We start from the raw sequence: 14280 nt of genomic DNA, 5'->3' as shown, positions 1-14280 counted from the left end.
AACATCATCATGTATTAACGTGCACTGTGATGCATTCAAGGCCAAAGAGCAGAAGATCGAGCCAATCTTCGTACACTGTGTACCTGGTGTTTGGAGCTAGTCCTTGAGGTGCGTGTGGACTCAGGCAAGGGATAGACATGATGCTGATGCTCAGATACAGGCCCTGATTGGTCACCCAGGACTCCTCCCCCTCTGTACACACAAATCAAAGAAAGAAAAAGTAAGACAGAGAGTAGCTGGTAGCGATTAAAATCTGATTTGTCCATTTTAATAGAGAAGTAGTGGTTTTACCGGACTTTGGGTCCTGGTCTTGGTCCTGGTCCTTATCTCTGAGAAGCAAGAAATCAAGTTAATTTTTCAAATATGACAGAAGAGAAAATTTATATAACGGACCAATATCATCAAACACAGAGCCAGTTATTAAACTAATCATGGTAAAACAACAGCTTTGACTCAAACAGGCTCTCCTCCACACTGTTCTTAATAAATTTGCGTTGAGTTTGTTTCTGGTAGATTTGTGCTGCAAGTCTCTGTAGTAGACAAGCTGTTACGTGGTGTGTTTGCCTTTCTGGTTCAGCTGCTGAGTAAATGTAACAGCGCAGCAAACTAACAAACACTGTTGGTGTGGAACAATTACAGTCTCCTCTGAGTGCTTGTAACCTGTTTAAACAAATGCATATTGTTTTTTATGGTGGTCTGAAGACACTTTAGATGTACCATCCAACATCACAGAGCGTATGTGCGTGTTTGTGTGTGCGCGTTTCTCACCGCTGTACAAACAAATTGCTGTTTGACTTCCTTGCTGATAAAAAGGAGAGCTGACAGTCCTCCGGTCTGAGGGAGACAGAGAAAAAAAGAAATAAGAAACCAGCTAGTCCTAGACCTAGCTAGACCTCAGTCACACTTAGAGACCAGTTGGCAACCCGTTGGCAACCTCCGGTCACTAAGGAAAAATATGTATTTTATGAGTGATGAGTGGTTGCTGGAGGATGCTTGCTTTAAGCATGTGAAAATGGTGGCAAAGAAAGTGATGCACCAAAAATCACCTTGTGATTACTTGTGTTGCTATCAGATTGCCACATGGAAGACACAGACTCTAGCTTTAGCGAAATGATAAAAATGGGATGCTAATAGGAAACAGACAATTTTTTTGCAGACAAATCAGTGTCATCCATACATACTACGAGTGACCTCAGCAACCTTCCAGCAATCAAAAGCTTCACAAACACCGTGGAGCACTGTGACCAGTTTCACTCAGCAACAGCTAACAACCTCCAGCAACCAAACAGTCATGGAATACAGTTTTCCTTAGTGACTAGTGGTTGCTATGGGGTCACTGAGGTCAGTCAGTCATGTCTGTGTGACTGAGGCCTTAGGAACGCACATTTACATTTAAAAGTAAAAATTATATATGTGTGTGTGTCACCTCAGCCTAGCCAGCGTCTTAACCAGAGCATACTCTCGCCGCCGTGACGATGGCATCCATCTCTTCTTTTCTGCCCTCGCTAAACTCCGCCCGCCAAAGCCAAACATGGCAGAGAAACCGAAGCACACCAACTGGCCATGAGACGAGAAGCTGCACATGTCCACCTGCTGCAGGTGACCTGCAGGCAGAGAGACACCAGCACACTGAGAGAAGACCCTTTAAACGATTCATTAGAAACAGTTAGGATGCAGCACACACACAGCTGTGTTTCCATCACTTCAGAGGACATCACACAACTCTTGCTCCAAGCCTTCACACTGAAAATGAATAATTTTGTAACCTTACTATGCGTTTGTACATTTTGTGGTTTTTATCCATACAAAATGAGACATACAAATACACACAGTCTAAAATACGGCTAATTAACAGAATGTGTGAAGCCGATTAATAACTCAGAGGATTGAAATGAATCTGAGGAAACATTATCAACGTTTCCTCAGATTCTTTTTATGTATGTGGTAAAAAATGGCTTCCACGCTAAACACTGCTTACGGTTTTATTTTTCTACAGCCTTTGAACGCAGCACAAACCATAGAAATAACTAAAATAATTTTTAAAATAACCAGATTTTTCCATCAAGCTCCTTTACTGAGATGCTCCACCAGCTTTTAGATGGATACACACAAAGGCACACGCACTAAGCGGGCCATCTGGCCACATACCTGCTGTAACCTACTGAACTGAACTGCTGTCTCCGCACCTGTCTGTCTGACTGCCTGTCTGTCTCTCTGGACAGAATCTGATTTCCTCACCATATGGCGTGTTGTCAGTGTGTTTGTGTGTCAGTGTGTGTTGCGCAGGATTAAAGCTGAGACGGTCAGTGTGTCACCGAGATCAAACCTGCGGCGCTTCTTAAAAGGTCCAACCAATATTCATTTACATCACAAAGTCATTATCTTTCTGTTTGGCTCCTAATCCACCTTTAGGATTTATTTCCATACCATATTGGTAGCTCTTATTCAAAAATATAGTGGATGAAGTGGTTGAATGTAAAAAAAATATTTGTACCTAATATATCCTATATATATTAAGTACAAATATAATAATCAGTGAAAGTAAAAACACCAAAATGACTGAGTTAATTCAACAGTAAACCAACTGATTATTAGAAAGTTGTGTTAGCATCACATGAGCTGGATGACTGTTTCTGTTAGCAGTAAAATGCTCACACAAGTCATTTTTAAAAAATGCTGAAATAAATGCAAATCAACCAATAATTATCCCACACAAGGATTTAGGGAGGAGACAAAAGACATCCGTCAGAAGTCATATATCTAAAATGGCACCTGTAACAGACTGCTGCACAACTGCAACATGAATGAATTTTAATTTATTTAAAGGATAGCCCCTTGAGATGCAGTATCTCGTTTTTAAGGGCACCGCTAAAAATGGACACATGAAACCACCAGTAGGAGGATTTAGGGCTGCTGCTCAGCTCCAAGGCTGTAACTTTAAACTTTGTTTTTTATTGAATTAAACCATAATTTTCCCCCTCTTGAAACGAGCTTTTCTAAAACATACTTTGAAAATACCCCAACTCTCTGTGGAGATGTTGTTATGTCACTGTATGAGAAGGCTGCTAGGCTTTTTGGATTGATAGCATAGAAATCAAATTATTACTGTCATGTAATATGTCACAGTGAAATGACTCTAATTACTATTATCATCAGAATTTGAAACATTCATTCTATTAACATTTAAAAACTCTAGAAGAGTTGAATGATTTGTTTATTTTATTGAGTTCATGTGAGCAAACAGCGAGCAGGGAGTCGACTCAGTGTCTGAGGAGCTGGTTAGTGCATCTGCTTTGTGAGTTGAGTTTGTTGACGCTGTGAAACATCCTCATGGAGAAAGCTTGGAGACTTTTTCAGGACTTGTGGAAGTTCTTATAACTTCCAATGTTCAAGTTCTTGAGTAAATCATTAATGAAGGTAGATTTATAGTCATTCTGTGCCAAGGCAGAAATCACTGTAATGTGCCTGAAGTGAACAGAGTGTTCATAATGAAAAAACAAAACAAAAAACTTTCTACACTTTCTACAACATTTCTACACTGCCCAGTACTAATTAGTAGATGACCTGCACAAAAATTACTGGTTTGTGGATAAATGCAGGTAAAAATGCAGACTCACATTTTTGTAAAGCAGGGTTCACATGTACCAGTTTCATGCTTCATTTATGCACTTGTAAATGTGCCGTATTGCTTGTACTTCTGGCATCAAAATGTTAAAAATCGAATTATTCAGACTGTTGTATATGAGTTACATCAGGCCGTTGTTACTCCCAGACAGCTAGCTTGGCTAATCCTAATTGCTATTTGAACCTCGACCAGCTTGCCTTCTGGTTGTTCGTTACTGCTATGATGACGGTGCCAACAAAGATACCCCTCCAAACACCAGGAGGGCCAACCGTTGAGTATTAATCAATATCATATTGAATCTGTTTGTGAGTCTAGAGATACAGTATGCTGAAGTTTCAGTGTATAGGCTATTGCATTGCTTTGGTTTTTCCTATATCAGAAAAGAGAAATTCACATATTGCTAAAATTGTCTCTATTTTTGTCCCACTCATTGTTGCAGTGAAGGTTTCTAACAAGCCAGGCTAGAAAAGACTCAGCAGGTTTTGAACTTCTGGAAAAAAATTTAAACTCTGTGAGCAAGTAGTTTTTCGTACAACAATGAACGAGGCAAACTGCTTTAAACAGGTAAGGTGATCATTGATGAGATTATTGTAAAGTGGTCAAGGTGGTGACTTCCATGTCATGCTTTTATATATTTATGTTTAGAGATCAGGACAGAATTGGCCCCCTTATGAAGGATTTTCCAGCCTCTGTTAAACAGAGCAATGAATTTTAAAAACAGCTTTTCCAAACATTAGTTTAATTTTGGATGCTTATTTTGTTGGATAGCAGCCTGCAGCCATTTGTTGTAGTTTTCGCCTGTAGATCTCTACAGCTGAAATGCTTTTTTAGATACAAAAAAACAGCCAGAAATACAAAAGGTCTGACACACACCTATAAACAAGCTAAGGCCATTTCACATACAGAAAATTTTCAGTGTCAGCTGCAACTCCCAAACATAAGTTGATAAAAGGTCAACAGTTAAGCTGCTATTTTCAAGGGATGCTCAGGCTCGGGTAACCGTAGCAACAGCACTGATGCTTCCGCCCCTGTTAGTAGTTTAACGTCCAGCAAGGAGATCATGTGATTGTGAATGAGCACACCTCAGTGTTATGAAGACAGGAAAATTCACCTGCAGTCACCTGGTGTCCGTGGGAACAGCTTCCTACCTGGGAATTTTAACAGTTTTCTATTGTTCAGGAAGTAGTCTCATTAGGGCTATTGAATTTTCCCATCTGTCTCACACACATACAAACTCAGCTTGCAGTATTAATTAGTGACAATGAAACATCATCACACGATAAGCTGTCAATCAAACACAGCTGCCCGCCCTGCTGCTGGGTGATTGGTTACCGTGTTTACCTGACAGTGTGGTGGTCAGAGACAAAGGGGGCGGGGCTGCTGCGAGCAGTGTAAACCTGTGATTTAGTGATTTCAAGTGAAACAGACCCTGTTGTTAGACATCTGTCTGTTCACTCCCTCCAGAGTCCAGTCTCACCGTCTGTCTGCATGTTTGTTTGTTCTTAAACACTGTCCCTGCTGCCGGACTGACATTCAGCCAATCACACCAAAGCTTAGCAAAAGCTGAGCTTTGGTGTGATATGCTTTAAGGAAATTAGTCTGTTACACAAAGAACCTGGCTATGATTGCCACAGATTTAATATTAAAACAGAACAGATTTTTGTCCTTGAAAATGTAAAATCTTGGACTGATTTATAAAAAGGCATAGACGACATTAGGTGATCCAAATATAGATTTACTAAAGACAATTCCAACCAACCCCAATCTATGTAACAGATCTACAACATGTAAGCTTTACCCAAGACGATGTGGAGGGCTGCAGTGACTGGATCTCTGACTCCATGAACAGAACAGGAAACCACATCTGTGGAACCTGCAAACATGTGAAGACAGACCGTTAATAAAAGTACTTCATGTCGTGTTTTTGCATACCAGCATACCAAACCTTATGAGACCTTAAAGCAGTGGTTCTATATGAGAATGCCCTTGCTTACCAGCTGGGATGATTCCCAGTGGCAGTGTGGCTCTCACTGGTTTTTCTGGGGAATCTGCATCCAGCTGGGCTCTGAGGACCAGAGCATGACACAACTCTGCAACTGAACCATCTCCACCGACGCACACCACCCTGATGGACAGGTGGAAAAAAACTAGTGTGAGGACAGGTAGACATTTAGACAAGTCAGTCTCAATCATCCAAATCTAAATAAGGGTTTATTGTGAAGCTAAATGAGGTGGTTATACTAAGTCAAGGACACAGACTTCATTGACATTATAGTCCTCTATAGCGCTTTTGAGGTCTGCTTGAAGTGTTGATCCATTGTTGGCTCATTGAAATGTGAAGTCTCCATAAACGCATGGTCACAAAAAATTGTCACAGACTCAATCTTGGCACCTAATGACAACATTTACATTATTTGGACCCAAGCGGACTTAACAAACTCACAGCCACAAAAAGTATAATACACCTAGAAGACATTTCACAGATCTCAAACTCCTGATGATTTAAAGGAAAACCATCCAGCAGAGGATGTGGCTTTTCTAGTAAAATTGACAATTTGTTTTATAATACAACAGGGTAAGTAACCTCAATGTTTTTGGGCACTAACTAAAATGTTTGTGCGGGGTGGTCCTGAATGTGTGATGCTGAGTACTTATTTCTTTAACTATAGATGAATAGCGAAGGATGGTGAATGGATATTTATAAATACTCTAGGTTGTATTTTCACTGCAAAGGTTTGTATTTTAATTAAGCACAAATATTTCTCAACATTTCTTGTTCAGTAGAAAAACATCAGTACCAAAGTTTTGATACTAGAATTAGACTACAACTAAACTAGTAGACACACAGAAACTGGATTTCAGAATGACTGTGATGGGTTTTATTTTGAAAAGCTCCAGTGAATTGCTCTCCTACAGTCACCAAAGTTCATAAACTCTTTAATATTTATGATTGCTGGGGTTTTGTAAAGGTCTACACACTAACAGGCAGCAGTATAATCCATGTCTTGTTTTAGAATCTTAAGTTAAGTGTTAAAATCGTAAGTTTAGAATAAAGTTGACTATAAAACTAAAACAAATATATTATATTTAACTCATGGTGTGAAATGCTTTCGAGCAATATTTTAACCATAACAGATGGAGAGAAAAAAAAAAGAAAGAACTCACAATCACAGGGTGAGAAAAAGGATACACTCTGGACAGTCTATCATATGGTAAGCTCAAAGAGACAGAGAGGGAATCATTTACAGTCACATTTCTACTAATGACCCATACAGAGTCACACGAAAGATAAAACTCATATTTTGATCGCTTTTGAAAAAAAAAAGTTGTATTTTATTTTAGGGTAGGGTGGGAGGCAGTTATTGTTTGTTAGTATTAATGAAAAAAAGTAATAAAAAAAAGTGAGAAAGTGAGAAGGTTCATCTTCCGAGTCTTTATTTGCAGTAAATGGGAGGTGAACAGTCTCCGCCCCCTCCCCCTCTTCCTGAGTATGGGATTACCTGGAGCTGTAGTCGCCACGGTGACAGCCAACCTAATTGGCAAATGTAGGTTTCAACCAAATCACACACACACACACACACACACACACACACACACACACACACACACACACACACACACACACACACCCAACCACCTACCCACACTCAGCAGCTAGCTTAGCAACGCGGAGCTAATCTTCTCTAAGCACATTAAGCTTTATGAGGGCTGAGCACAAAAGCTGCTTACACACACACACACACACACACACACACACACACACACACACACACACACACACCATCAGAAAAAGACTGATGAGAATTTGATAGCTGTTTCTGTACTTGTAGCTGCTGTTCTATCATTGGAATGAAAAGTTATTTTAACTTTAACAACAAAGTGAACAGTTAATGTTTGGTATTTGATCATCTTACCTGTGTGTGTGTGTGTGTGTGTGTGTGTGTGTGTGTGTGTGTGTGTGTGTGTGTGTGCGCGTGAGGTGTGTGAGATCAGTCATAGTCAGTGTGTTTCAGTGTCCGCCTTTGACAGTAAACTGCTATTTGATTATCCAGTTCACCTCAGTTCAGCAGCAGGATGATGTCACAATTTAAACATGGTAACTTTCATGTCAACGCACTTACCATTAAACAGTCAACTATTTCCAACTGTAAGATTCCACTATCACCTGTCCTCTTGAGGAATAGGGACCAGCTGATCGTCAGCTGGCTTTCTTTTAACCTGGACCTGAGATCATTTATCTTGCCTTCAAGTGCATATTTTAGACTCATCCAGTTTAAAAGCTACAGACAGTTTCATCGATCTCACAGTGCTGACAGCGGATTGCTTTAAGCTTAACAAACAGAAACCTCTACACACGATACAGCAGATCATCTGATCATCTTCAAGTGCGTTGACTACTTTCAGCACAATTAAAGGTGGCTCCACCTGTCTGTAATCAGTCACACATTGGTTCAGAAAGCAACATATTATGATACTGAACATCTATGGATGAATAATAACAAAACTACATTTAAACTGTAAATTATTTTTACAATAATTTCTTACTCTGGATTTTTTAATGGAAAAATCCTGATGAATCCCAACCAAGCAATGATTTTGAAAGCAAAAAAGATATAGATGACTAACCCATCATATTCATCCAGTTTGCATTCCTTTATCACTGAGAGAGCATGACCCTTCCTCTCTGTTACTGGAGAGAGAAAGACAGGTAAAGACAGAGAGAAGGGGAAAAAATAAGTAAGCAGATGGAGAGACATTGAGATGGACAGAGATAAAGTGTTCGTGCATGTGTGGTCAGATGAAGTGTGTGTTTGATGACTGCCAAAAAAAAAAAGTGGGACAGCGGATATCACACCATCTGCTGAGAGGGGGAGAGTAGAAGCAAACAGGAGGAATCAAGAAAAAAGGAGGAGAAAAAGGAAACATGGGAAAAGTGATGAGACAAGAAGATAGGAAATGAGAAGGAAAGAGGACACAAGGATATGAGGCAGGAGAGGAAAACAGAAAGGTGAAAAGAGGACAGGTGGAAAGAAAACAAGAAAACAGCAGAGAGGAGAAGGACTGGAAATGAGACAAGAGCAAATGATTGGAAACAGGAGGAGACAGGAAAGGAGAGGAAAAAAGATGGAGAAGATGAGGGGAGGAGTGCAGAGGAGGCTGTCTCCCTCTGTCACAACAGATGGGCTAAGCTCCGCCCCCTATATCAGGTTACCTAGCGACCAGAAGCTGCCATTAACTCTGACCTTTGGACTCCCTCCACACACACGCGCGCACACAGATTTCAGTATCATGTCTGGTGTCAGTAAAGATCTAGTTGTTAAAACCCTGCCTCACATAGTTTTATATTTAAAAAATAAACACACAAAAATACGTACATTTATTTATATTTTTATAATTATAATTTTTCAGTGTTTCTACTGAGCAGAAAAATAAACACTTGGATGGACTAACCTGTGATGTCAGTTCGGATGTCAGCCATCTTGAATAGAGGAGCCACGTGGTCTCTGTAGATGTGAACGGCCTCCTTCTTGTGGCTGCTAGGGTTGATGAAGACCTTCAGATTTGTAGGACGGTTGCTGAACCCTGAAAACATGCACACATGCACACACACACATTTAGCAGGTGCATCATAGGTTGGATTTTGAAGGAAAATGAAACCCTGCAATGGTTGGTTAGCTACACTAGTGATGGGCTATGAGCCAGTTATTGTTCAACAGACTGAAAGATAGTTAGGTCCATACATCTTAGCACAGTAATACCACAACAGTGAATTTTAAACAAAACAATGTAGATGTGAAGTAGACACAGCTTTAATTCAAAAGCGCTCCATTAACACTTCAGTAATTACAGTGATTTTCATGCAGAGTCCCCCCATTTTCAGAGGATCAAAAACGACTCCATGCATTACTAAGAGATTTTGCCCAGATGTGCAAACCAGTTGGTGGCAAACTGGTTCACAGTCATGAGTTTTTGATCCTTTGAGTCTCCTTTATTGAGACTCAGTTGCACTTCATGTTTATTAGCATTTAACAAATATCTGAGTAGTGACACCTGCTTTTCAGGAGTGGCTGTGTGATAACGTTACCGGCAGCATGTGAAGCAACCATTGCAGTGGGATACACTGGCGGCTTTACACTGCTACTAGCATAGCTCCTTGGCTGTAGGTAATATTTCCAACTACACCACATGCCACTGTGTGTTTTGGTCCACAATATAGTGCCCTTAAAAGTCAAAAATGAAAGAAAAAAAATGTGTTCATGTGCCACTTTTAGTGAACAAAAAAGATAAAATAGAAAAATTACTGCTGCTGATTACATAAAGTTCTGGATTATAAAATGTCTATGAACTATCTTTCATCATAGCCAGCTGAGCGTTCCACTTCACGTTCCTCTGCAGCTGTGTTCTGATAGATGAAGCAGTTTTGTATGTTTATTTATGTGTACTCAAGAAGTTAAATAACTTTTCATTTTGGACAATAAGATTTGGAAGACTGCAAATATTTTTCTAAAAATACTAAAATTTTAATATGAGCTCTTAATGCGTTAATTAAAACAACAATCAACTTACCAAGTGATGACAAACAGCCCAACAGCTAACTGTCCTTACTTGAACGCTGATCACAACACACTTTGTTATCGTGGCTGACATTAAGTATCTGAACAAACTGAAGAACATCTTCACTTAAAATTCTGCATGGATCAGAAACTGACTTCCACATGCCCTAAATTTAAAGTATTAACCCAGAGATATATATATAAATAAACAGATAACACGTGTCTGTACACCTGCTTCAGTATATGTGGAGGTGGCCTGTTTGATACATCAGAATATTGTTTACATCTACAACACTGGTTGATGGGTGTGTGTGTGTTGTTTTATAATATCGACACACTACACACATACACAGACCCCCTGTATGACGCATCATTAGGCAGATTTAGAGACCGCATTATGAATCCCTCTGGACCATCTCAGATCAATACACACACACCAGCTCCATTATCCCTCTCATTACTATAATCTGCTCCCAAAAGGCCGTGACCTCGCCCTGTTAATGACCCCCACACACATATACACAATGTGCACCTCCTGCCATCACTCCACCCCACGGCTCTGACCAGGTTCTCCGGAGCTCCTGTGAGGAGCTACCCGACACCTCCACATCTCTCTAGTGGTCCCCCATCAAATACCAGAATCTCCACCCTGTCGTTGTCCCACAAATCTCAGGCCTATTTCCATTCTAAGCAACACATCTGTGCTGCAGCACTAAGCAAACAAGCCTGAATAAACCTACATTTCTTTTTGGTTTTATGTGGAAATTGCAATCAATTAAAAAAGGCCTCAAAAGACACCTTATCTCTTACTGATCTTATAATTATAAGAAAGGACCTTGTGATGATAACAGAGGGTCTCATTACTATCATCAGGAGCAAAGTTGTATTGCTTAGTTTTCAATATTTATTCATGTGTGCTGTAATTGATTCTCCTTCAGTTTAACGAGCATGGATTATTCTGCTCTTTAACTGCTAATAACAAGAGAAATGGAAACCAAACAAACCTTTATTTTGAAATCTGGAAGTATTCTTTGGTGGGATTGGCAGTACTTTTAAAGTGGCTTATGAAACTGCCGATCAGGTCAGTATTTAGTTCAGTAAGTTCAATACCAGGAAACCCTAAACTAGGATTGTTGCAGTATCCTCTGTCCCACACTTGTGAAATCTCTTTTGACCAGTGTTTCTTAAACTGAGCATTTAAAACACAGGAGCAGCTGTTTTGACCACGCAAAGGCGTGGTCAAAACAAGGATCTGTACATTTGAAAATGAGTGGGTTTTCCAGAGTGTTGAAAAAGAAAGACTTAACACTTAGACCAGTTACACTTCTTTTAGAGTACACTTCTTTTATAAGCAACTTGCTTATAAAAGCTAATAATGTGTTAAAAATGACAGAAATCACTCACACTGTTGATGCATGGTCAATGGTCAATGGTCAATGGTAACTTTATTGTCCCTGATGGGAAATTGATTCGCAGTATGTCAAAACAAAACAAACAACAAACATACAACCAACACATCACGTACACTCATTAAAAAAATTCTATAATATAATATAAGCCTGATAAAACACCTAGATTTTCCATCGAAAAAAGATGCATAAACAGATGCTTTCTGTCATAAAGGAGCCATCTTCACAACAAATGTAAGAAGACGACAGACTCACAGATATAAAGAGGTCAAGTATCCATCAGATCATCTCCGAGCCTTGACCAGTGACAGGTTGCTATGGCGCTGCTGAAATGTTACCATGGTAAACAATCCCCGTAGTGGAGTAGTTTACCATGGAGTAGTGTTGAGTTTCTGACTGAGCACTTAAGACTGGACTGCTGCATGTTGTTTACAAACAGACTCCATCTTATTATAGCTTTCAAACATCATTTTTCCTGTCTGTGTATGTTCTCAGTCATCCAGGTCATCGCAAACCCAAGGAAATCCAAATCTTTCGATCCTTAGATCATTTTTAATTAGTTCACAGCTTCATTACCTACACAAGTTTTCTGCGAAGCATTTAACATGCAGTCATTAGATCAGTCTCAGTCTGTATCAGTTTCTCTAGTGTGAAAATGTGCTACTTTACACTTTTTTTAAAAAATCACTGCAAGTTGAAACATTTTACAATTAAGGAGGTTTTAATTATAAATGATAGTCACAGTGGACAGTGCGGGCTGACAGAGGTTATAGGAAAAGGGAGGAAGGGTATCAATATCAAACTATTAGTGACATGGTGCTCAGAGCATTTGCACCCATGGAGTATGCAGCTCAAACGCTCACATATCTGGTTGTCCACCACGATGACATGCTTCACTAGTTCAAGATTTTGGATTTGAGGAGGAACAATCTAGAAAACACCTTTCTAAAAGAGTGTAAGGAAAGCCACCTCAGATGGTAACACTCATCCTCCTGGGAGTCCCTGGAGCTCTTATATATAAATAAAAGGCGATGGAAAATACAGTGCATGGGTAGCAGGTTCCTGAATTTAATAAAACACAACTATACTCCATTTCTAAAGGTAAAACCTTGCATTTTGATGTTGTCCTTTTGACCATATGACAACTTACAGTACCACTGGACTAACAACACCCATTTTACTCTGATACTGTGACCCCGAGGTTTCTGTAAGCAAGCAGCAACCGCAAGACAAAAGATCTGGGAGGGGTCGCTGTGGCACCTGGTGACCTATGAACGCTCACTTCAGTTGTCCTGCAATTTCCACCGACCTGTCAGTCTGTTGTGGTGTTAAACAACTGCAGTCAGTCGATCCTGCAGACTGACTGTGAGTATGGAATTGGAGTCTATACAGCAGCAGTTCTCGCCTTTTGTCACTGACTACCATTCACTTTCTGAACAGCATTCTGCAGCTGCTTCACACAGCAAACAACAAAAAATGAGGTTCCAGAAACAGGAAGTGTCTGCGCTGTGCTCACCATTGTGCAGATGACTGTTCAGACCCGAAGGTTAAGAAGTGGTGCCGGCGTCGGCTGCGGCGGGACTGCCCGCTCGGTGACGCCATGATTCGCACAACAATACGCTTTTCACACTGACCTCTGGCTGGAAAATAGGCTTAATGTCCGCACAGCGGCAGAGCTACTGACTGTGTTTACCTTTCACACACACACACACAGGCACACAGACTCCTCTGCTGCGGTGTGTAAAGTCACAAAAGCCGTCACAGCTTGATGTGCAGTGTGACCACTTGAGCTGACACACGACCTGCGGGCCATTCATGTCTGTGAGTGTGAGTGCGAGCTCATAAGACAAAGACTTGAAGAAGTTGTGACTTTGCTGCAGGGCCTCATGGGTAATCTGGTTTGATAGACAGACAGATGGACAGACAGACAGGTGACCAGCGATAACATGTCAGACTGATGCCATGGTGATAAAAGGACAGTAATGTGTGTGTGACCTCTGACCTCTTCATTTATGGATAGCTTGTAATGTCTCTGTTGCAGTTGGCGTGGTTGGACAAATAGAGAAGAACTGAAATGTAAAATGTGTCCATGTGAGTTAAATCCACACAACAAGCACTTCAACATTTCTATTGTGTGTTAACTGTCAGCCACGCACCGCCCACTACAGTGCACCTGGGAAATCAGCGTCTGGGAACGTCCGACTGCAGCAACATCCAGAGCTTTAGCAGCAGGTGGTTGGGCAATGAAGAGGTTATTCTTCTGAAAACTTTATGCTCTATAGAAAAAATATACTGATGTCTAAAGAAACTAAACAACTGTGACATCTTCTGCACTTTATTTGATACTTGAGACTGAGTCAGAGACATAAGATTGTTTTTTGGGGGGGGTTTCCTAGCATGGTGAAGAAGAACTGAACTCAAGGCTCGGACGTCAAACACATTGCACACCATTGGTTGAACTTGAACACCAACAACAGCCCAGCCCCTAAACAAGACCACGCTAAAGCTATTGCAGCTGCAGATTCAGAAATATTGCTGAAAATCTGAAACTAGAAAAAAGTCATGTCTCCATGCTTTCAGCCTTGCAGTGTGTGTTGTCTAAAGCTCCAAGCCTCAGAGATATTTCTTATGCACTAAATATGAAGTGGTTGTATACACACGTGTTCATGCAGACAGTAACTAATCTCTCCTG

General features: G+C 40.4%; 1 protein-coding gene and 1 long non-coding RNA gene across 2 annotated transcripts in view; both read right to left on the bottom strand.

Moving 5' to 3' along the window:
• cerkl (CERK like autophagy regulator) overlaps positions 1–14280 on the bottom strand; it is a 33642-nt gene that overhangs the window by 3711 nt on the left and 15651 nt on the right. Inside the window, exons 4-11 of the mRNA XM_085435622.1 lie at positions 9077–9208; positions 8252–8315; positions 5620–5750; positions 5424–5498; positions 1427–1604; positions 769–834; positions 292–329; positions 84–192 (exon numbers count right to left, since the gene is read on the bottom strand). Coding sequence (XP_085291748.1) covers positions 84–192; positions 292–329; positions 769–834; positions 1427–1604; positions 5424–5498; positions 5620–5750; positions 8252–8315; positions 9077–9208 — 793 coding nt within the window. The remainder of the gene's footprint in view (positions 1–83; positions 193–291; positions 330–768; positions 835–1426; positions 1605–5423; positions 5499–5619; positions 5751–8251; positions 8316–9076; positions 9209–14280) is intronic.
• On the bottom strand, positions 11953–13830 carry LOC146690511 (uncharacterized). The gene is made up of 3 exons (XR_014915816.1): positions 13745–13830; positions 13591–13657; positions 11953–13483 (listed from the first exon to the last, which is right to left on the bottom strand). It is a non-coding gene; the product is annotated as an uncharacterized LOC146690511 (long non-coding RNA).

The sequence above is a fragment of the Copadichromis virginalis genome, linkage group LG16, assembly GCF_057382275.1.
Source record: "Copadichromis virginalis isolate Kocher_CV1m ecotype Utaka linkage group LG16, C_Virginalis_male_GT1.1, whole genome shotgun sequence".
Lineage (NCBI taxonomy): Eukaryota > Metazoa > Chordata > Actinopteri > Cichliformes > Cichlidae > Copadichromis > Copadichromis virginalis.
The sequence above is the reverse complement of the archived record's forward strand: the minus strand, read 5'-3'. Positions and strand labels throughout refer to the sequence as shown.